This window comes from Suncus etruscus, chromosome 4 (assembly GCF_024139225.1).
Source record: "Suncus etruscus isolate mSunEtr1 chromosome 4, mSunEtr1.pri.cur, whole genome shotgun sequence".
In the NCBI taxonomy this organism is placed as follows: Eukaryota; Metazoa; Chordata; class Mammalia; order Eulipotyphla; family Soricidae; genus Suncus; species Suncus etruscus.
The window spans coordinates 98,675,169-98,701,140 of NC_064851.1; the positions used below are offsets into that span (position 1 = coordinate 98,675,169).

At 35.1% G+C, this 25,972-nt stretch overlaps 1 protein-coding gene across 1 annotated transcript in view; it reads right to left on the bottom strand.

Annotated features, from left to right (window-relative positions):
• Positions 1–25,972, bottom strand: part of THEMIS (thymocyte selection associated) — a 289,446-nt gene that overhangs the window by 187,979 nt on the left and 75,495 nt on the right. The window contains 1 exon segment of the mRNA XM_049772621.1: positions 2,402–2,860. Coding sequence (XP_049628578.1) covers positions 2,402–2,860 — 459 coding nt within the window.

A 25,972-nucleotide genomic window follows, 5' to 3' on the forward strand; every position in this document is an offset into this window, starting at 1 on the left:
TGGAAAAACTAGTCATCTCCCTGCCAGAAAATGAACTCAGACCTCTTTTAACTTCATGAAAAAAAAAAAAAAGACAAATCAGGGCCAAGCAGTGGCGCAAGTGGTAGGGCATCTGCCTTGCATGCACTAACCTAGGACAGACTACAGTTCTACAGTTCTATCCCCAAATTCTATCCCATATGGTCTCCCAAGACAGAAGCCATTTCTGAGCTCATAGCCATGTGTAACCTCTGAGGGTCACCATATGTGGCCCCAAACCAACAACAACAACAACAACAACAACAAAAGACATATCACAATGGATTAAAGACTTTGATATTGAACCTGAAACCATAAGATACATAGAGAAAAACATAGGCAGAACTCTCCAAGACACTGAAGCTAAAGACATTTTCAAGAATGAAACACCACTGACCAAGCAAATGAAAGCAAAGATAAGCAAATGCCACTACATTAAACTAAGAAGCTCTACACTTCAAAAAAAAAAAATGGTGATCAGGATAAAAAGTCTTCTCAGTATTCATATCTTAGATATATAAGGCACTGGTAAACATAACAAGAAAAGATCATCTGACCTCATCAAGAAATGGAAAGAAGAGATCTTCCTCAAAGAAGAAATAAAGATGATCCAAAAGAAGCCACATGAAAAATTCTCCCATCATTAGTCATCAGAGCGATGCAAATCAAAACAACAATAAGATACTGTATCTTTCCATGAAGAATCTTATTTCAACAAAAGGTTATCTTCTGGGACTTTAGTTAACAAGAAACTCTTTTTGAGCTCATCAAAACTAATTTTGTTAAAGTCATTTCTGTTAATTTTATTATTGAATAAATGATACCTTTATTTAACCATTAGGTTAAACCAGAAGTCTGGGACTCAGGTAGCCCTCTCTTCTAGTCCCAATAGATCTCTGAATCTTGTTGCTTCCTAAAAAGCCATTAAGATCAACTACATTTTTCCTGTCTATCCTTCTGATATCAATACTGCATAAGTACCTAGAACTTTGTCACAAATCCAGCATTCATACTACATTCCTCTGACCCTGTTTCTACAAGGTAAACAAATAAAAAACAAAACCCACCTCTATTACTGTGTGTTTTGTACAAATGTTAAACACTTTATACATGATAAAAGAGCTTCCAATCCATAATACCATGTTGAGACATCTATAGCAACCTCCCTCTTCTCTTCTCACATATTAGCTTCTATATTTTTGCTTACCTGTGTACCCTCAAACTTTTTCTACTTCCCCATCTTTCTTTGTCAGGACCATCTCCTAGCTATTCTTCAAATATTAAATTTAATGTCACTAAAGATATCTTCCTTGGTCTCATGTAAACTCATTAAATATTAGGTTCTGGATTAGTCAGCATTTGCAATTGTGTGACTAAAATTTCAGTAGTTTTAGAAAATCAAGTTTCTTAAAATAAAGGAATGCTATTCATTATTTTCTGAAGAAGAGGAAAGCATGTGAAATTCTAGTTGTTTGCAACTTAAGACAGCCAACAGAATACTAATAAGAGGATTAACTTTTTCTATGACCTTAGTTTTGTCAATTCTAAACAAAATTCAAAGTGAGGCCTGGTAAAAAGCAGGAGTAGGAATCTGGTTCCATTCCTGGGTCTGAGCACCACCTGGAATTCCCTGCTGATCCCAGGCACTGCAGGGGTCAAACTCCTGATCACTTCTTTGGGTCACCCCCAAATATATATATATATAATTCTATGTACTCCTTGCAAATTTTGTTTGCTTATTTATAGATGAAGATAACTCTCACAAAATTTAGACCAGAATTTGTTTTATGAATACCACTTTTTCTTTTTGATATATGTGTGTGTGAGAGAGAGAGAGAGAGAGAGAGAGAGAGAGAGAGAGAGAGAGAGAGAGAGAAAGAGAGAGGAGAGAGAGAGAAAGAGAAAGAGAGAGGAAAGAGAGAGGTATTTTTGTTTGTTTTGGGGTCACACAAAGCAGTGCTCAGGGCTTACTCCTAGCTCTTCCCTCAGGGATCACTCCTGGTGAACTCAGGAGACCTATATGGTGCTGGACAATCAAGCCCTGGTCAGCCCAAAGCAAGGCAAACACTCTACCCAGTGTACTATTGCTTCAGCCCCAGAAATAGGTATTTTAAAAAGCACCATTACCAGAACTAGCATTTTATCAAAAGGAAGCATATAGTCTCTTTTGAGCTCCCAGGACATTCCAAAGAAGCAACAGGTAAATATATGTAAATGGAGAGCCAAGCAATAGAAGGGCAGCACACAGCAAGCAAACAAGATGGAAAAGGGTCTATGGTGAAAAAAAAAAATCAACTGTCATTGCTTTATACTCTAAAGTTTTTCCCTTTCAGTGACCTTATGATTTTCATACTCATAAAACATCATTTTCAGTGGTACTTACATTTCATCAAACACTGAATTTCATAAACTGGCTTCAGTATCATAGTACCATTTAAACCTGTAGGGAATGGCCTTATTAAGTCCCAGGTATTTGAAATACCAATAAATTTCACAATTCTTGTTCTGTTCTTGGAGATCTTCCATTCAACAATCTCCTTTAGAGTATAAATGTATTCATCTTCATATTCATAGAATTCGCCTTCTAGTGATAAAGGCAGAGTAAATGAGTGATTTTGATGCCTCCTTTTCACTCCACATTTCACCACTCTTTCTCCATTGATCTCTTCAACTGAGTTGAGTGTGATTTTTTCACCACGCTTCACAATGAAACCTTCTAATTTTATATCCTTCTGATGATAGAAGCTAGGATGTCCTAGTCTGTTGGATCCGATTTTGACAGTCCTTGTAATTTCTTCCAAAGTATGGTAGGGAGTTTTATCAGGTATAACTTTAAAAAGACCTAAGAAATGATTGTATGAATTAAAGAGAGTTCTTACAATGAAAGTTCTCATAAGAAAATTACAAAGAGCTATAAAAACATGTATAATTTGGCTCTAAAATTCATAGCTTTGGTCTGGAATATTTCAGTAGTAGTAGATTAATCTTCTATGTATTTTATTTTCCCTTGATTTTATCCCATTCTGCATGATTCCTAAACACCACAATAGCAATCCTAAACAGTGCTTTGACTGATCCCCAAGCACAGATGTAATCTCCAAATTAATAATAATAAAACATAAGAATATTAATAAAGCAATTAAGTTTTAAATTAGAGTTACTTTAATCCTAAATTCTTCTAGAAATTTTAACATATTGCCTATAGATTCCTTAATCATGAGACCCTGACAGCACATAAACAAAGGAAAAGCAGAAAACAAAAAATGATAAGTTTGGATGAGATAATGGCTGTTTGATCTTGAGAACTGTAGTGAGCTTTTCTAGCTCACATTTTGTAGTTTACAAATTTTTATTTGGGACTGGAGATCTAATACAGTAGATAGGATGTTTGCCTTCATGTAGCCACCTGTATTCCATAATTGACATTACATACTCAGGGTTCCCTGGGTATCACTAGAAATAAATCCTGAGCATACAGCCAAGAGTAGTAAGCCCTGAGTACTGCATGTGTGGCCCCCCAATTTTTAATCAAATAAAAATAAATAGTTTTAATGAAGAGATTTTATTTTATTGAAGAAATCAAACATTTCTTCAAATATTCAAGCATTAAAATATATTTCACAAAAAATTTTCAGTTCAAATTAATATTGACAAAACTATATACCTAGAACTAGATATTGATGGTTTATAATGTTCTGATTATGTCTAAAATATTATTACTTAAAATAAAATGTTTCAACTTTTGTATTCACCATATTTAAAAATCTGGTTTACAATGATGTTTCAGAAATATTTGGTGCCCTATATCTCAAGACAGCAATAACTCAAGCAGACTTTTCCAAATTTTTTTGATTATAAAGTTCTTTGTTAAACATATATTAATAAATCACAAAATAATATATAAATGGTATAATAGCATTCAATATAAATTTTCTTGAAAACTACCACTTAGGTAATTGTTCAATAATTAATAATATTAACTATGTCTTTTATGCCTCTCTAATTTTGCCCTAGATTCATTCGTGGAAACCTTTTGGTTTAACATTATTAATAAAATAGCTAATATAGTGATTTTTACTGCTTCAGACAGAACTTTTTAACACTTTCATGTTTAAGTGTTATTGTGTTTGAATTATTATACTTTTATATTCTTTACTATTGTTTTTTGTTATCTTATAATGAAAGCTGCACTTCTTTGATGCTCATTCAGAAATTTATTGGTTAATTTTAATAAATTCCAGAGTAAAAAACTGTAGCAAAAAAGTAGATATATGATTTTGTTCCTAAAGTAAAATAGTGATTATATTACTCACTAATTTGAATTAAGAAGTATGTTTTTAAAAATTGAAGCAAATTTTGACTTATAAGAAAAAATTTAACTTGCTTACCAACAATTATAGTCCAATTAAATTTAGAAACATGTCGACTCATTATTAATCAGTTTATCCTGTTTTATAAAAACTTTGGATTAGGAAAACCGGCAAGACTTTGCAAAAGCCAGCTCCCTGTGTGCGACAGCAGGCAGGGAAAATCCACGAAAGTACACCGGCCCAGTGGGGCCCAACTGTGAAAAACTGTGAGTGTGACATGTATATGTCTGTCTACTGTCCTCTTGCGTGAAACTCTTGCGAGTGGGGCAAAAAGAGGCTCCAACAGAGCACGGCCACTCCGCTTTGCTACGCGGCCATGCACTCTTTCTAAGGAAAGAACACCATTGCAACAAGAAGGAAAAATCACACTAAGAACGGCGCTATATCACAGAAGCAAACATTTCTCTCCAGACTGTCTTCTCTGTTGCATGCTAGGGCCTAAGATTTGACCCAGTGTGAGGCTTCATCCACGGAGGACTCCCCTCCCTTAGAGGCAAGTCAGCCCATCCAGAAAGGGAGGAGCCAGAGGAGTGTGCTGCCTGCATCATATAGACAATGAATACCACCACAACACGTAGAAAAACCCACAATACAAGTGTGACAATGGGGAAACAACGCAGGCCAGCATCAGACATAGAGAATGAAGATGACAATTCTGAGGACCAGATAATGACCAACCAACTAATCAACCTCTCAGATAAGGACTTTAGACTAGCAATATGGAAGATGCTCAAAGAACTCCAAGAAACCATGGATCGAGTTGAACAGAACACTAATAAGAACCAAGAAAATATGAAGGCAGAAATGACAAAACTCCAAACTGAAATAACATGTCAACTAACAGGACTGAAAAAGTCAGTAAACGAAGTGAATGACAAAATGGATAAGCTCTGGGACAGGGTATCAGAAGGTGAGAATAGACTTGGTGCTGTGGAAGATGAGATACATAACAATTCCATACAGCAGGAGAGATTGGACAAAAAACTTAAAGCAAATGAGCAGACAATGGAAAAATTAGTTAAAGAATGGGAACAGATGAAAATAGAAGTCTATGATAAGATCAACAGAAACAACTTAAGAATCATTGGAGTCCCAGAGACCCAGGAAGAAAATTTCCAGGAAGAATCAACGGTCAAGAACATCATTAAAGAGAAATTTCCAGAGCTAAAGAATATATGTGATCAAATCCTGCATGCCCGAAGAATACCAACCAAAAGAGACCCCAGAAAAACCACCCCAAGACACATCCTAGTCACAATGACAAATCCCACAGATAGAGACAGAATTCTGAAAACAGCAAGATCAAAAGAGGAAATCACATTCAAGCAAGCTTCCCTGAGATTTACAGCAGACCTGTCACCAGAAACACTCAATGCCAGAAAGCAGTGGTGGGATATTGTGACAAGACTGAATGAAATGAATGCTTCACCCAGAATACTATACCCAGCAAAACTCACTTTCCAGTTTGACGGAAGAATACATGGTTTCACAAAAAAAAAAAAAAAACAGCTCAGAAACTTCACAGACACAAAACCAGTCTTAAGAGAAAAACTGAAAGACCTAATCTAAGACAAGACTACCCAAAAGACACACCAAATTTTGAAATAAAGATGGCATTAAATCCCAGGACAATTCTTTCTCTCAACGTCAATGGACTAAATGCACCAGTTAAGAGACACAGAGTGGCTAAATGGATCAAAAAACTCAATCCAACCTTCTGCTGCCTACAAGAAACGCACCTGAATAGTCAGAACAAACATAGACTCAAAATAAAAGGCTGGAGAAAAATTATCCAAGCAAACAACACCCATAAAAAAGCTGGAGTGGCCATACTAATATCAGATAATGCAAACTTTATACTCAGGAAGGTTGTAAGGGACAAAGATGGACATTTTATATTAATCAAGGGGTACGTAGAGCAGGAAGAATTCACTCTCCTAAACATATATGCACCGAATGAGGGGCCAGCAAAATATTTAATACAACTGTTGACAAATCTGAAAAATAATATCAACAACAACACAATAATTGTGGGGGACCTTAACACGGCTTTGTCAACACTGGATAGGTCAACCAGACTGAAACCCAACAAGAATATACTAGACCTGAGGAGAGAAATGGAAGAAAGAGGCCAAGTGGATATATATAGGACACTCCATCCCCAGAAACCTGGATACACATTCTTCTCCAATGTACATGGGACATTCTCCAGGATAGACTACATTCTGGCACATAAAACATACCTCCATAAGATCAAGAGGATAGAAATTTTGCAGACTACCTTCACTGACCACAAGGCTCTGAAATTATTTGTGAACTCCAAAGGGACTCAGAGGAAACACTTTAACACCTGGAAGTTAAACAGCCTCATGCTCAATAACCAGTGGGTCCGAGATGAAATCAAGGAGGAAATCAAAACTTTCCTGGAAACAAATGACAATAAAGACACAAACTATCAGAACTTATAAGACACAGCAAAAGCAGTACTGAGAGGAAAATTTATAGCTTTGCAAGCACACATCAGGAAGGAAGAAGGAGCTTACCTGAGTAGCTTAATGGCACAGCTAATAGAACTAGAAAATGCTCAACAAAAGGACCCAAGAATAGGAAGACAGAAGGAAATTACAAAGCTGAGAGCAGAAATCAACGAAGTGGAAACCCAAAAAACAATCCGAAAGATCAACGAAAGCAGAAGTTAGTTCTTTGAAAAAATAAACAAGATTGATAGACCACTGGCAAACCTAACAAAGAAAGACAGAGAAACTTGATAACTCGTATCAGGAATGAAAAAGGAGAGATCACTACTGATATGACAGAGATTCAAAGGGTAATCAGAAACTACTTTGAAAAACTCTACCCCACTAAAAATGAGAACCTGGAAGAAATGGATAAATTCTTGGACTCTTATAATCTTCCACGGTTGAAGAAAGAGGATGTAGCATATCTAAACACCCCATCACCATTGGTGAAATTAAAACAGTAATCAAATGTCTGCTGAAAAACAAAAGCCCAGGTCCAGATGGATTCACTAATGAATTCTATCAAACTTTCCAAGAGGAACTACTGTCAATCTTGGCAAGATTCTTTCATGAAATTGAACAAACAGAAACACTTCCAAATAGCTTTTATGAAGCCAACATCACCTTGATACCTAAACCGTACAGAGATGCTACCAAAAAAGAAAATTACAGACCAATATCGCTGATGAATACAGATGCAAAGATCCTCAACAAAATCCTGGCAAATAGGATTCAATGCCTCATTAAGAAGATCATCCACTATGATCAAGTAGGTTTCATCCCAGGAATGCAAGGCTGGTTTAACATCCGTAAATCTATCAACATAATACACAACATCAATAACAGGAAAAATAAAAACCACATGATCATATCAACAGATGCAGAGAAAGCATTTGATAAGGTCCAACACCCATTCTTGATCAAAACTCTCAGCAAGATGGGAATGGAGGGAACCTTTCTCAATATAGTGAAGGCCATCTACCACAAGCCAGTGGCAAATATTATCCTCAATGGAGAAAAACTAAAAGCCTTCCCTCTAAATTCTGGCACAGGAGAAGGCTGTCCTCTCTCACCACTTCTATTCAACATAGCACTGGAAATACTTGCTATAGCGATTAGGCAAGAAAAGGATATCAAGGGAATCCAGATAGGAAAGGAAGAAGTCAAGCTCTCACTGTTTGCAGATGACATGATACTCTACTTAGAAAACCCTAAAGACTCTACCAAAAAGCTTCTAGAAACAACAGACTCATATAGCAAGGTGGCAGGCTACAAAATTAACACACAAAAATCAATGGCCTTTCTATACACCAATAGTAATAAGGAAGAAATGGACAATAAGAAAACAACCCCATTCACAATAGTGCCACACAAACTCAAATATCTTGGAATCAACTTGACTAAAAATGTGAAGGACCTATACAAGGAAAACTATAAAACTCTGCTCCAAGAAATAAGAGAGGACACACGGAAATGGAAACACATACCCTGCTCATGGATTGGCAGGATTAACATCATCCAAATGGCAATACTCCCCAAGGCATTATACAGATCTAATACCAACCCTCTAAAGATACCCATGACATTCTTCAAAGAAGTGGATCAGACACTTTTGAAATTCATTTGGAACAATAAACACCCTCGAATAGCTAAAGCAATCATTGGGAAAAAGAATATGGGAGGAATTACTTTCCCCAACTTTAAACTTTACTACAAAGCAATAGTTATCAAAACAGCATAGTATTGGAATAAGGACAGGTCCTCAGATCAGTGGAATAGGCTTGAATACTCAGAAAATGTTCCACAGACATACAATCACCTAATTTTTGATAAAAGAGCAGGAAATCCTAAATGGAGCAGGGAAAGCCTCTTCAACAAGTGGTGTTGGCACAATTGGATAACCACTTGCAAAAAATTGAACTTAGACCCCCAGCTAACATCATGTACAAAGGTAAAATCCAAATGGATTAAAGACCTCGATATCAGCCCCAAAACCATAAGATATATAGAACAGCACATAGGCAAAACACTCCAGGACATTACAAGCATCTTCAAGGAGGAAACTGCACTCTCCAAGCAAGTGAAAGCAGAGATTAACAGATGGGAATATATTAAGCTGAGAAGCTTCTGCACCTCAAAGGAAATAGTGCCCAGGATACAAGAGCCACCCACTGAGTGGGAGAAACTATTCACCCAATACCCATCAAATAAGGGGCTAATCTCCAAAATATACAAGGCACTGACAGAACTTTACAAGAAAAAAACATCTAACCCCATCAAAAAATGGGGAGAAGAAATGAACAGACACTTTGACAAAGAAGAAATACACATGGCCAAAAGACACATGAAAAAATGTTCCACATCACTAATCATCAGGGAGATGCAAATCAAAACAACGATGAGATACCACCTCACACCCCAGAGAATGACACACATCACAAAGAATGAGAATAAACAGTGTTGGCGGGGATGTGGAGAGAAAGGAACTCTTATCCACTGCTGGTGAGAATGCCATCTAGTTCAACCTTTATGGAAAGCGATATGGAGATTCCTACAAAAACTGGAAATCGAGATCCCATACGATCATGCTATACCACTCCTAGGAATATACCCTAGGAACACAAAAATACAATACAAAAACCCCTTCCTTACACCTATATTCATTGCAGCACTATTTACCATAGCAAGACTCTGGAAACAACCAAGATGCCCTTCAACAGACGAATGGCTAAAGAAACTGTGGTACATATACACAATGGAATATTATGCAGCTGTCAGGAGAGATGAAGTCATGAAATTTTCCTATACATGGATGTACATGGAATCTATTATGCTGAGTGAAATAAGTCAGAGAGAGAGAGAAAAACGCAGAATGGTCTCACTCATCTATGGGTTTTAAGAAAAACAAAAGACACCCTTGTAATAATAATTTTCAGACACAAAAGAGAAAAGAGCTGGAAGTTTCAGCTCACCTCAGGAAGCTCACCACAAAGAGTGATGAGTTTAGTTAGGGAAATAACTACATTTTGAACTGTCCTAATAACGAGAATGTATGAGGAAAATGGAGAGCCTGTCTAGAGTACAGGCGCGGGTCGGGTGGGGAGGAGGGAGACTTGGGACATTGGTGATGGGAATGTTGCACTGGTGATGGGTGGTGTTCTTTACATGACTGAAACCCAAACACAATCATGTATGTAATTAAGGTGTTTAAATAAATTTTAAAAAAATCATAAACAATAAAACTGTTGCACCAAAAAAAAAACCAAAAATCTTTGGATTATAGTATCAAAAATTGACACTCAAGCAATAGAATAAAGGGTAGGACACTTGCTTTGCATGTAGCCAACTGCGTTCAATCCCAGCATCTCATGTGATTCTCTCAGGCATCACCATGAGTAATTCCTGCAGACCCAGGAGTAACACCTAAGCATTGCATATGGCCCCCAAATAAAAAAGAAATAAGTAAAGTAAAAATATAGTGCAAAAATATTATTAGCTACTTTTAATCATCAATCCTTGCATGAAAATTCAAACTATCAATTATAAACTCAATTTCAAATGCATAGACTTCCTAAAAACTATGAATGATGTAATCCTAGTTGTAAATGAAAAAGAAAGCATGTAAATCTATCCTGGAAGTCTTAATAAATTGAATGGTGTTCATCAACTACATGATGTGAAGACCGTGGGTTTAAACAATTTACTTTGATGGAACTTCTTTTTTAGTATGTCTTGTATTGGGGAAAATCCAATAAAAGAGTATTCATGAATTCTCTTCAGTAAATGAGTTTGTGTGTGTATATTTATGTGTGGTGATGTACATGCACACATTTAATCTAATTTATCTATGTGTGAAGATTTATTTCTAAGAGTTTATCATTATCAGGTTATAGAAAATTCAACAGTTTATGAAATAAATTTAAAATATAGCTGCCTAGAATCTCATAAATAGTAGACATATAGCTTTATTTTCATCCTCGCTATACTGATGACACACATCACTGAAGAATTCAATATCTTCTTTCTTGGGGAATTCAGCTCACCTAAGCTAATAAAATATCTAAAATGTTTTGAAGTAGAAAAAAGCCTGAAACCCTAAGGGTCACCATTATTTCAAGTTAATCACATACTTCAGAGCTGTCTTGCTGGATGTCTCTATTGGAAGAAAAATCTATTCATGAATCTGTGTATTTTCCCTTAGAAGATGATGAAGTACACTATTTAGCATACTAAGTAGCAGAGTACAGGAAAATGAATTTGATTAATTTATATCTCCATATACTAATGCAATTAATTTAAGAATTGCTCTCTAATAAACAGCCATTTATTTTCATCTAAAATATCTAGGCTTTATATATTACAAATACACATTTTATTTTTATATATGTATTTCATATAGAAACTTTTATTTCCTAATAAACTATATAACACAATAGATTTGATTGTTTTTAAATTTGGGTGAAGTGGGGCCCAGAGAGATAGCATAGTGGCATTTGCCCTTGCAAGCAGCCAATCCAGGACCAAAGGTGGTTGGTTCGAATCCTGGTGTCCCATATGGTCCCCCATGCCTGCCAGGAACTAAGCTATTTCTGAGCAGACAGCCAGGAGTAACCCCTGAGCACCGCCGGGTGTGGCCCAAAAACCAAAAAAAAAAAAAAAAATTTGGGTGAAGTGTATTTGAGATATAGTTGGTGATATTATTTCTGGCTCTGCACTCAGGGATCACTTCTGACCGTTTCAGGTGGACTATATATAGTTCAGGGGATCAAAGCCAGAGCCTGTAGCATGCAGTACAGGATCCTTATACCATATACCATGCTTCTGGCCCAAACCTAAATTTGAGTAACTTCCTATCTTCTTCAGAAAGATTATAATCTTTTTGTTCTGAGAAAAGACAGGATTTATTTTCCAAAAAATAATCAGTGGTGGAATAGGACCAAGAAAGAGGCAGACTAGAAGTGACACAGTAATGATGGAGCGGAGTGGCTGGTACATTATTAGTGGAGAATATACAGTAACTCTTCATCAAAATCATGAAAATTTACTATCAGTCTAAAAAATTTTAAGCTATTGCCAAAATTTAAAGGCATTTTATTGAATTAAGAAGAAATTTGGGGCTGGAGAGATAGCATGGAGGTAGGGCATTTACCTTGCATGCAGAAGGATGGTGGTTCAAATCCTGACACCCCATGTGGTCCCCTGAGCCTGCCAGGAGTGATTTCTGAGTTTGGAGCCAGGAGTAACCCCTGAGCGCAGCTGGATGTGACCCCAAAATTTAAAAAATTTTAAAAATGAATTAAGAAGAAATTTTTATATTACACATCTAACAAAGGGTTAATAAGCAAAATACAACAGTTCTGCATGAAATTTAAAACACAGCCTAACTACACTTACACTAGGGGAAGAGGACCTGAATAGGCTATGCCATTACCACTGGGTTAATATGCCATTATGACTAAAATTAAATGACATCTTCTCCAAAGAAGATAATGCAGACAGCCAAAATGATGTGAAAATAGGTTCCCCATGTTTTATTAAGGAAATGAAAATCAGGGCCTGAGAGATAGCATGGAGGTAAGGCATTTGCTTTGCATGCAGAAGGACAGTGGTTCGAATCCCAGCATCCCATATGGTCCCCTGTGCCTGCCAGGGTCGTTTTCTAAGCATAGAGCCAGGAATAACCACTGAGCGCTGCCAGGTGTGACCCATAAACAAAATAAAAAAGATTGAAAATCAAAATCAGAATAATGAGTACTACATCTATGAGAATGGTGATTATCAAAAAGATAACAGGTATTGGAGAAGAATAGAATTAAGGAAATCTTTGGAAGCTATTGGGAAAAAATGCAAATTGGTGCAGCCAATATTAAAGGTAGTACATTCTCCCCAAAATTTTTTGAACTTCCACAGAATCCAGTTATTCTGCATTTGGACATTAACTCAATGACTATGAATATTCAACTTTGAAGAGTCACACATCCATGCTCAGAGCAGCATTATTCATAATGTCCAAGATTGGAAACAAATGAAGTGCCCATTGACTATTAACTATAATGAGGATAATGTGTTGTAAAAACACCCCAGGTGCCATATCTCCAAAGAGGTGAATGAGTGTGAATCAGTGTCGAGGAAGAAATAATCCAGACCAGGGTGAGGATGAAACAGTTATTGTCTGGCAATCTTCTACCTTGTCTCTCCACCAACCTGCCTGCCAGAAATGCCATTTATATTGATTACAGAGACCACACCTTGGGTGGGGTAGTAAGGACAAATAGCTCATGCTATCCTGAGCCAGTCTTACCCAGGTTTACAAGTAAAACAATCTGTTTTGGGGTAAATCCAAGTTGTAAACAAACAAAATACAAAGGAACCAGGAATAATCTTTGTTTTAAGTAAAATAAGTTGTAACCTAACAATATGTGTATACATAACAGAATAAAACCCTGCCTTTAAATGGTGAACTGCTAAATACATTAGTCCTGAACCTAGAAGTCAAATTTCCCTCATTTGTAGTAAATAGAGAAAGGAATATATGAACTAGATAAAATAAAAGAAACTTTTATAGAGCAAAATTACAGGTTACTAGAACAGTATGAAAAGATGATGGGTTAAACTATTAAAAGTTAAAAGACAATCAGACAAAAGATTCAATACAATAGAAATAAACAACATGAGATTTGGTCGTAAGTTGGAAACATGCCACTTAAAGGTGCTGGGGAATAGAACAAGGAAATGGCAACAACCATGATGGATGAAAGTGTGTTATTAAAAGGAGGCAGCAGTGCTGAATGGTGGTAAAGTGTTATGCATGAAGCCTTAATAGCATCAATATTGTAAACTATCATATAAAACCTTGGGTTTTTTTGTTTGTTTTTTTGTTTGTTTGTTTGTTTGTTTTTTAAAAAGTGCCTCGCATGGCGTTTGGCAGCCCTCCGCCATGCCAAAGGCCTCTGTAACCAGGCCTAGGAAGGGATGCGGGACATGGGTCACCCCAGCACCTCTCTACCTACTTCCTCTGGTACTCCAGGGCTTTGCCTGGCCACATGGCTGGGCAAGGCATCGAGGTGGGTCCCTTGTAGGAGTTCCTAGGTGGGAATAGCAGCACAATAGCAGCATTAGGACTTACCAGGTATTTTTCTTATTAAACCTGTTCATTGTGAAATGAGAAATATATGGATATTATTGTTTTTCCTCTGCTTGTCATTATCTGAACGCTGTGCAGGCGCTGGTTTTATTCCTTTACTCCCTCACTCCCAGCTCTTGTTACTCCACATTTAACCATTTTTCTGTACTAAGGATTTTTGTTTTGGCCATGGTGGATTACATATCTTTCATAATAATTTTTTTGGTAGAGTTTGAAGCTTCAGCAGGCAACGCGTCACGGCAAGGTTCCATGCTGTAGGCTTTTTGGCCAAGATAAGGTGAAGATGCAGCCTCGGCTGCCCCCCACAGCCTTTTCTCTCCTTCCTCCCCGTTTCCAGGGTTATTCATGGACAAATGATCAGGGTCCCAGCAAGTGGGTTCCGGTGAGGTGCAATTTAAAAGAGACCCCAGGCTTCCTTGTTCCTGCAAGGGGCTGGGAAGGGACTGCTGAACTTTCAACTTCCAGCAATTAGGAAGCAAACGCCTCTCGGGGAGTCAGAAGCTTCAGCAGGCAACAAGGGGAGGGCATGGCTCCATGCTCTCTTCGCTTGTCCAAATCACAGACCAAAGTGGTCTCTCGGAAACACCCACCTCCCTCTTGAATTTTTTTAAAACATAAAAGGGTCACATGTATCTCCTTTGTATATCTCAGATATATTCCCTTTACATCTATAACTCTTTTCAAATATCCTCATATAGTGACAATTTTGCCTACTGGATTTGTTATTTGATTGTTTAATTTTCCCACTTTGAGATCTGTTTTATAAGCAATACTGGTAGAAGAGTATCGCTGTATAAATTTCATGTATGTACCAAGTTACAGAGAATGTTGGACTTTATTCTCGGCCCCCAGATGCACCATCAATATCTTGTGGCATTGCTTCTCTTTTGCATAGGCACATTAAAATGGGAAAATAATACATATGCAAACAAGTTCTTATCTAATAGAAATGGGAACACAAATTTGGTAATGTAATTAGGTCTTTTACCCTGAACATTGGCATAATGATTTGGCTTAGGCCTCAGAAGAATGGGCACCGCCCACACACACCTGAACAATGGATACCATCTATGGAAACAACCACAATTGTCTATAACATTACCAGGATCCAAGCCTCTACCAGGGAACACCTACCACTGCTTTGGCATTGACTTACTCCAAAGAGTGCTCCCAACACCCAGACGACTAAGCAATAGTCTGCATGCAGGGCAGATCGCTCTGCATTGAATGGTATGCTGAAACTAGAGGATGTTCCACATCAGCCTGACATCGATGAAAGAAATGCACAGAATTCAGAGTCTTTAAATATAAGAATCTGATACCAACAATAGCTAAAGTGTGAAAAAGTTTCACCGGGAACTTGAGAATGACTGGAGTTGGATGGACTGGTATGCCTGGAACTCAGAGTAGGTCTTATGCCAATAAACTTCTGTGGTGAGGCCTTTTTGTAATCAGGTCAAGGATATTTTTCCATTTTCCTCATTTTTCTGGACCTATGCAAACAACGATGATTGCCACTATCACACCTTTACTATATTTTTTTACTCTTATCCTTTAAGGAAAAAAAATACAACTTACTGAACTTAAAAACAAATAACTGTAGTAGAATGCCTATCTTGAATACAGGCAGGGGATCGGAAGGGGGGAGGGGTAATGTTACACTGGTGAAGGGGGGGTGTTCTGGTTACCCAACTATGATCATGTTACTTAAATAAAAAATATATTTAAAAAAAAAAGTGCCTCTCATAGAGGCAGAATGGGAGGGGGGCAAATGAGAGTTGGTGGTAATTGTGAAAGAAAGTAAACATTGGTGGCAAAATTGCTGTTGAAAGGTATGGTCATGCCTGAAATCCAATCATGGATAACTTTGTGATTTAAATTGATTAAATAAAATAATTAAAATAAAAGAGATCAGGGCCAAAGAAAAGTATAGCAAGTAAGGAGCTTGCCCTCCATACATATTATCCAAATGTGATCCCTAGAATCCCATATGGTCTCCTGAATAATGCCAGGAGAAGCCCTGAGCACTTCCCCCCACCAAAAAAAAAAAAAAAAAAAAGTAAATAAAATACTACCCATTTAAAATATTCTAAAAACTTACATTTGCTATTTAAGTAAATTTTCCCAATGAAAACAAAACAGACATTTTATATATAAGCACACTTTGGATTAAGGAAATATTATAAATTCTCTATCATTGAACTCATAAAAGATAGAGTGGCTTGAAAGTATCTAAAGTCTCGAACAAAAACATGATCAGAGCTTCAAACTCTCATTATTATTATAAATTATAGATTGTCAACATTTGATTCACTACCAAGGATGGGTATGGTTACACTCTCCTTTTGGGATCAAAAAATTAGAAAATTTATATGATAAAGTAATAAAATGAACATCTCTGCCATTTAAGACACTTAATTAGTACTGGTCTTAACTGTTCATACTTCAGAGGGCTGTTTGACTATAGGTGTAGATGAGGCCTCTCCAGGGAACCTCAAAGGCAAACAAGTAAAGGGATTGATGATGTTGATTCAAGTTCCTGTACTTCCTCCATGCGACAGGTCCCAGATCATGTTTAAGTAGATCCTCAGAATAGTTTATCGTGATTTTTGAATAAAGTATTCTCCCAAAATCTATGTAAAATTTAAATATTTTATGCAAAGAAAGCATACATTTAAAAATAATAATACAAAGTGACAAGTGAAAAACACAAAACTTGACATTTCTACTCCCACTCAAGGTTTTCTTAAGTCATATATTAAATAAAACAAAGATATTCTAATCTAATGAAATGTGAAAACTAACTGAAACTAAAGAAATGTAAGTAAAGATGAATCAAATACATGTATAAAAATTTAAATATATAAATATTTAAAATACTTGTTCAAAAGTTCTAATAGATTAAATATGTAAGAGTCTGGTGGGAAACAAAGAATCCTACATATTTCTGATCATGACTAATTTCTTTACTGAGAAAGCAAAGTGTCCCTGATTTATTTTTATCAGTGTACACTTCAGCTTCAAGAAAAATGATTTTGATCTGCAATAAAATTCCTAAGAATTCTTGTTATTTTGAATACTCTATATAGATCTCTCACTTCACATACTTTGTTACTTTTCTAACATTTTATTATATTTATAAAATAATAAGTCATCAGATCCTACAAAAATACTTTATTCAAAACTATTCTTAATCCAATACTTCCACTACAAATTATAGCTAAAGTGTTTAGCTGCAGATTGAAATGAACATTAAATATCTATTTAACATTAAAACTAATTTTGTTTGTTTGTTTGTTTGTTTGGAGGGGCACATCTGGTGACGCTCAGGGGTTACTTTTAGCTATGCGTTCAAAAATAGCTCCTGCGTTGGGGGACCATATGGGACACTGGGATTCTAAGCACCTTCCTAGATTGGCTACGTGCAAAACAAACACCCTACCAATGTTCTTTTGCTCTGGCCCCAACATTTAAACTAAGTTTTTAAATTTTTGTGATATAGAATAATAGTAATGATACATGTCCAAATAGAAATTTCTGCAGTTTTCTCATACATAGTAAAAGGATCATTGAATATTTTCAGCTATTTGAGTGATTCCAACAATCTTAACTGAATAGTTTTCTCTGACAAAAACAAGACTATTGAGAAAGTCAAAGTTTATAAAAATGTTTTCATAGAAATTGAATTGCTAATTTGGGAGCAAAGAAGACTTATCAAAGGTGATGATTAAGTTTGTTAATTGGTAGAGAAGACTGAGGTTAAAGCATTTCTAGGTTTGAATGTTTTAAAATTTTAATGGAATAAGTTATTTATAAGTGTTGCTTGCTAAAAGTTTATAATCACTACTTTACTTAGATGTAAAACAATAGTAAGTCATAAAGCCCAGGTTTTCTTATTTGATTTAACTATTACATAAAAATAATACCCCCTTTTTACTCAATAAGATTTAAATTACGTCAATTTACACATGATGCAGTATTTTACACTCTTGGGATGTTTAACAAATAATGTATCTTAGTAATGTTAGGGTTTAATATTGAATTTTATAACTCTACAGCTATGCTTTATTAATAAAACATAGCTTATTAATAAAGTGGTCGTGAAAACTTGTTCATATTTAACTTTTCTCTCTCCCAAGTCATCAATTGAGTTAATAGACCTTGGATAAGGACAATGAAGCAGAAAATCAGTTCTCTTAAATCTTGGTGAGACCAGAGCTGCCTGAACCCCTTGGTTTTATAGAACACTGCCACTGGGGTATAAAAGATTCATACACATTTGTATTAGAAAACAAAACTACCTACTTTGGGAATCCACGAATCTCTTACTAGGTGTTGTTAAGAAATATTCAAACTTCCATATTATACTTATATTATACTCCTGATCCTACATGACTTTGGCAGTAAAAACATCAAGGTTGTCACCCAACTCTCTCAACCATCAAGTGAATTGCTTGATTCAGACAACCCAGGTTTAATTCTAGCCTCTAACCCTTCTTTGCAGTGCAAATGAGAACTTTCACAATTTCCTTTTCTGAAAAAAAAAATAAACATAATGTTATATCATTTACACCAGAAAAATTATTGTGATGATTGCCTGAGTCAATGTCTGTAACACTAAGCATTTAATGCTTAGAAAACACTAAAAGGATTATTATTTCTTTTTATTTTCTTTCACTCTGAAATTCAAAGCTATGGAAGAGGGGTTATAAAATATGAGCAATTCAGAGCCATAGGGCCAAAGAGGACAACTAGGAAATTCAGACTGAATCAAATCAAGTGACAGAAAATACATACAATCAAAATTCTACCTTTGACACATATTGAGCAAAATAATCACAGCAACAATAATTTCTGCAGATTCCACCAGCATCTGAATATGACAATGAACCTCAGGTAACAGCTTTAGGTTGACTGCCTTGAAAGAAATATTTCCAGGTAGCTCTGAAGAGTTTGACCCTGTGCTTTGACAAATTGTTTGGAACTGAACCACCATAATTATATGCCCATAATGAGCAGATTACAGGGGGGATGTAAGCATATTCTAAATGCAAGTATTTGCTGATTGTAGTTATTCGCAGGGTATGTATTATACACAGTGGCTGAGGTCCCCTTGAACAAAAGAAATGTTAAAATGCCACAAAATTTTTGAAAATCCATTTTATTCACAGGTTTAGAAAGTGGCCAAAGTGAATGAGGGAGGAGTATGCACTCCCTCTATTCTAATGATTTTAATTTTGCTAATGAAATGTTAGCGAAAGAGTTGGGAGCCATGTGGCACTGATTACGTGGCTCAGGATTGATGTTGCCTGCAAATTAAATGTACCTAAGTAGCCACCTGTTTGTGCTTATGATTATGTAAAGCCCCATATGTTTCCCTTTCTACACATGGGAGGTAAATATTGAAAAAATTATTCTGCTGTGAAGGGTAAAACCAGCAGCAGTTTTTCTGTAACTGTCAACATATGCTGTGGTGTTTCCTTTAATGTTGTGCTTTGTTTGACATGTCTCCTAATTTTTGCCATACAACTTTCAAAAAAAAATCTGTTACCCATGGTTATATAAAATAATTAAAATACATTTATATTAAATTTAAATTAAGAAAAAAATATTTTTTGATGTAACCACAACTTTTAAATGGATTTTAGAGTTTATAATTTAAATAGAGTTTGATTTGCCTGGTAAAGATAACTGAACTTTTCCCCTGAATTCACAAGCATATGAAATGGATCATTTTCTTTCCAAGCACATACTTTTGATCCCATATTACCAGGCAACAGACACCTTGAATAACAAATATGAAAACACCACCCTAGCTCAGCTAAGAGCTCTTCACCACCTAACCTACCATCATATCACTGGATTCAACCTGGAAAGTTGCGTGTTGGATACCAGACACATCTGACTTCTTTGTGGCAAGCTTCCTACCATGAGTTGGTCTTCCTGGCCCTCATCTCTGTTGTCTCTGATGATATCTTGATCAGTTAAAGTATCTTCTTGCTTTCAGAGGAGTGAATTATTAATTTGGTTTTAATGATGTCACTTGTTTTTATTATCTCTAAAAATCATCATCTTATCTTTGTTGCTAATATTTATTATGTTGCTAAAATTTTAATGAGAAATTAGGGACAGTTATTTCAGAAAACTACTTTTCTAGGAGGGTAGGACAAAGAAATCTACATTCTCATTTCCACTTTTGTTTCTGAACATATACTCACTGGAAAATGATTATTGAAATAGAGTATCAATTCTATTTTCAGAAATACTGTTCAATCTGTTATCAAATTAATTTTCAAAAATGTTATTTCTTCATACCTTTCATTTGGGCATAAGGATGTTCATATGACAAAAACTTCAACGTTTGTTATTATAGTTATAAAAATAGAAAATGTAGTGATAAGGTATCTATTATTTTAATTTATATTAATAATAGCAATTAATTTCTAAAACACAGTATGTCATCAGTACTGTCCTTTGTTTACTATACTGGTTAGTTAATTTTTTTTTTTTTGCTTTACATTTTAGTACTATCTAGTTTTTTCAAAATTGGGTCACCCTTGCTATTTAATAGAACCTGATTTTCTTCCTATTTGCAGAAGAACAGAAAGTTTCACTTTATGTGAACAAAATATATGTTTCTTTTTAGACATTTTCACAGTACTCACATGACTTACTAGGTGATATCCAAAGTGGACTCGCCTACATTTGAATGAATGACTTTCTGCTATCTTCTGTGTCAGGTTCAGAATTCAACCTTGTGTTGCTAAAAACACATGAGGCAAGAATACTAAAAATCACTGAATTGTGTCCTTTAAACAGCTGAAATTTGTGCTTTGTGAATTATCACTCAATAAAGCTATTAATTCTTAAGAATTGGAAAGGCAAAGGATAGACAGTTAATAATGGCTTCAAAAAGGCAATTAGATTGGTCTTCTTATTAGCTCCTGGTGGGAATGTAAGTTGGCAGATACTTTATGGAATATGATTTAGCAATATTCATAAAAAGCTTTAAAAACATTTTAACTTCATAGAAATCATAATTTCATGTATATGTAATTATGATAAAAAGAATTTCAGACAAAACTCTAGTTAAAAGACTTATTATATCATAAAGTGCATAAAAAGGACTAATCTATATGGATTTAATAGGGACATGGAATAGATACATAAGGGGTATTAAATTAAAATTATATTTTGAAAATTCTATAGTGACAGTCAAGTCTTCAAAAATAAGCTTATTTTCCCTTACACTAAAATGCATGTCTACTTGTGTGTAGGTGTACAATGAAAGAAAATATACCCCAAGCAATGCCCTGAGGGTCAGAAGAGATAGTTTAGTATAAAGAGTTCTTGCCTTGCTAGTGCCCACCTTGGATTTGATAATAGGCACCTCATGTGGTGCCATGAGCCTGCCAGGAGAGATCTCTGAGCACAAAGACAGGAGTAAACTTTGAGAACTGTTAATTGTGGTCCAAAACCCAAAATAAACGAATTGTGCTCTGGTGATGTAGCCATATAAAATTTTAATTTATTTCTCTATGGATTCTTAGAGTTTTCTAATTTTCAGCAGGCTCATTTTCCAAAATTCAAAATTCTAATTTTCAACATGCTAATATTTTCTAATTTTCAACATTTAGTAAGAATAATCCAGTTCAAAAAATGTTTGAAGCAATACTTATTGTGAAATGTGGAGGAAAATAGTCTTTATTCATTCTCAGTGAGAAAATAAACCATTTCAACTTCTATGGAAAGCAGTATGGAATCTTTGAAAATAACCAAAAATAGAACTAGACTATGATCTAGAAATTCCATTACTATATATCTATCCAAAGAATACAAAAATACTAATTAAAAAAGATATATGCACACTAGGCTTATTGCATATTATATTAAGGATAATAAATCAAAGAGAATGATAAATACCAGATGATCTTGTGGAAAATATATATGAAGAAACAAAGGAAAGCAATAGACAATATCCAATGGATTAAAATTGTCAATTATAACTCAATATAATCATTAGATTCTGATCATAGAATTTAGGTAATCAAGAAAGTGGAGGAGTTAGCAGGAAGTAACAGGTAGAAGATTCTTGGCACTTGTGGTGCTGGATGAGGTAACTCTCACACCTAAAACTTTCAAGCATTCGTACTTTTTATTTGGGGAGTCTCCCCAAACAGTGTTCAGGAGTTCCGAGAGCCCCTCCTCTTTTGTTTCTTGGTCAAATGCCTGCAATTAAATTCAATAGCCAGAGGTTACTGTATCCAGGAGTACCTATGCCAACACAGCAATGCTCTATAAGGCCTCCAGGGTCATACCTGTATTGCTACAAATCAATCTAGTATTAGATGCATGCAACGCATATACCTTTAACACCTGTATTTTGTTATCTCATAACCCTACACTTTCTTTTGGGGGGAGGGTACACCTAGCTACTCAAGACTTACTTCTAGCTCTGTGTTCAGGGATCACACCTGGCGAGGTTAAAGAGAAAATATGGGGGACTGGGAATGAAATCCGTGTTAGCCACATGCAAGATAAATGCCCTACCTACTGTACTATGTCTTCAGTCACTCTATTTTTTAATAAGACTCTACCCCCAGTGGTACTTGCAGGGGCGGGGTGTCATTAGAGCCAGCAGTTTAGAGGAATGGGGCATGAAGTGCCAAGGTAGAACTCAGAAACTTAGGGATGCAAGACCCGTCCCACTGAGCTATTTTCCCAGCCCCAAATGATTTGTGATGCATAAAATGAATAAATAGGGAGTGGAGTGGATAGAGTGTTTGCTTTGCTTGCAGTCAGCTTTGGTTCACTCCCTAGCACTTCATGTCCCCCTGAGCCCCCACCAGGAATGATCCCTGAGCAAAGTCAGGAGTAGTACCTGACCATATCCATGCGTAGACAAATCCCACGATTTTAAATTAAATATGCTTAATAATTTAATATTATTCGGTGATAAGAAGAAACTAACTTTCAAATTATGAAAATACTTAGTGGATGCTTCATATTATTCTTTGTAAAAGGCCAATGTGAAATGACTACATAATCTATGATTTCAACTATTGCATTTAAGAGAGTGTGCAGTATGGAAACAATGAAAAGAGATTGTTGTCAGATCACAAGTAAAAAGGGCAAAGAGTAAATATGATCCCTAATTACAGGTATATGACAATATGCATTCTTCTAAGTACTTAGATGCACAATACCAAAACTGAACCAAATGTATATTGTGAACTTTGAATTATTAGATGGACCATGGAAGGTGTACCAATTGTAACAAGTGTTTCCACAGTAGTGGGAGATGTTGCTAATGGAGGAGTTAGGAGTTATATATATGAACCCACTGAGCAGGCAAATTCAATGCTTCAGTGCTTTCCATCAAGATTTTTATGAACCTAAAACTACTCTAACGTATATATATGAAAATATAATTTTGTATAATTGTAATAAGGTGCTTTAGCAATGACTAAGAATCAAAGACATGTTAGGGCTATTCCTGAAAGTTCCTCCATTATTATATGTTGAGGTATCACTTATGAACTTTATAAAATTGTAGAAGTGGAGAAAGGGTGGTAAGAACACATAATGATGAATGATACTGTAGAACAGGGGTCCTCAAACTTTTTAAACAGGGGGCCAGTTCACTGTCCTTCAGACTGTTGGAGGGCCAGATTATAGTAAAAACAAAAATTATGAATAAATTTCTATGCACACTGCATACATCTTATTTAGAAGTGAAGAAACAAAATGGGAATAAATACAAAATGTGGCCTGCGGGCCGTAGTTTGAAGACCCCTGCTGTAGAAGATTTATATATATTCTTATTATTATGAAAATTTATAGAACATGACCATACTATTTCACTCCTGAGTATCTTCTTCAAGATTAAAAGACTATTAGTACAGAAATATGTATACACATCTATGCTCTTTGAAACACTACTTTTAATAGTCAAGATGTGGAAAAAACCCAGGAGCCCAACAACAAATTAGTGAATAAAAAAACTTTGATGCAATCATAGTACATAGATAGTCTAAATATATTATCTATGAGAAAAAATATATACATTTTCAGTTTGCTGCACCCTGGATAAAATAGGAGTGAAGTGAATCAGATAGTAAAAGACAAATGCCAGGTATCTTACTCACATGCAGGACATAAAATTCAGAAAGGAATAAGGTAACACTGGAAATTAGGAATTATGGGAAAGGATAAAGAATGATGGTAAAATGGTGGAGATGTCTAATGAGTACTTTGCAAATATAAAATAATTACAATGTTACTATTCAAGTATATGAAACTTCAGTTAAAATTTTCAATTCGTGTCAAATTGAAATATAAAATAATAGATCTTGAATTATCTAATCTATAAAGGAAAATAATCTTTAAAAAAACTCATAGTAAAAGTCTAGGTGTGAAAATATCTACTTTTTCTTTCTTTTTTAAACATCTTTAATTTAATCACCATGATATAATTACAGGGTTGTTCATGATTGGTTTTCAGTTATAAAATGTCCAAAACTCATCCCTTCAACGTGCACCACTGTCCCCAGTTTGCTTCCCACTATCCTCCCTGCTCTTCCTACTGCCTGCCTTTATAGCAGATATTTTTCTTCTTTCTCTCTCTATACCTCTCTTTACTTCTCCTTCCACCCTCTCTTTATTGCTCTTTCTTTTTCCCCTTTAAACACTATTGTTTGAAATATGGTTTTTGAAGGTGTATCATACATATCACTTTACCTCCTTACAGCACCCAGTCTTGACAGTGTGATCATTTTGAAATATCACTTTCATAGTGATCCCTTCTGTGCCCTAATTGCACTCCTCCACTCTTTGTGGCAAGCTTCCTACCATGAAACATTCCTCCTGGTCCTCATCTCCACTGCCTTTGGGTATATTACTATACTATTTGATAAACCTATTTTCAAATGATCTTGCTACAGAATGATAGACTGTGTTAAAATAAATATATGTGAATGCAGGAAAAACACAACTCAAACTGCAAAGACAGTATTTTAGATAAAATGTATTTTAGTTATGTGAAGACTAAGAAATTATTATAATCAGTCACAAAACAGTAACAGAAAAAATAGATAAAAATGGAACTAAAAATTAGTATAAAAACCTAAATTTCTTGGGTATTTTCATTATTTGACATTTCTTATACTATGCATCCTAGACTTTTTGTTCAGGAAAATACTTGGAGAAGATATGTCACAGACAGAGTAAGATTCATTTTGCTTAAGTGAATACAGCGGGGAAGAGATGCCCTTAGAAGTTGACCCAGAAAATTTGGAAGAATAGCCTGTGATTCCTTGAATAGTAAATTGTAAAAAAGGTAGGGAGCCTTATTTAGAACTTCACTGAATTAGATGTAATCATAACATCCAGATGGAAAAATAGGAGCAAATTCTGCCCTAAATCTTGTTTTTTCTTTTTAAGAAAAGTCCTTCAAAACCCAGAAGATAAAATGTTACTAACTATAAAGTAATATATTTTAAATATTTTTCATGATAATTTTCTCATTAGGTCTTTTTATACACTGAGATTTTAGTCAAATAAATAGCTATTTAATGAAACTGAAAAGAAATAATCTGTCATAATTATAAAATGGCTAAATATAAAAATTCTTTGTAATTTCAGTGGTAGATGAAATATAGAATGTAATATTATGTGTTATCTATCAACTATGTATGTAGTTTTACAAATTAAACTGGTGAAGATAATTTTTAGGAATAATTTATTAATGATAATATAAAAGATACTTGAGGGCTAATGAAATTAAGAAGTTAAGAAATGATGAACATTAAGAAATAAATTTAAAAAAGAAATAAACTTATAAAATTAAGAAAATTTCATAAATTTTAGCTATTTAACTTTAATCAATCCTAATAGAAATATTCCTATTATTAGTCCAATTT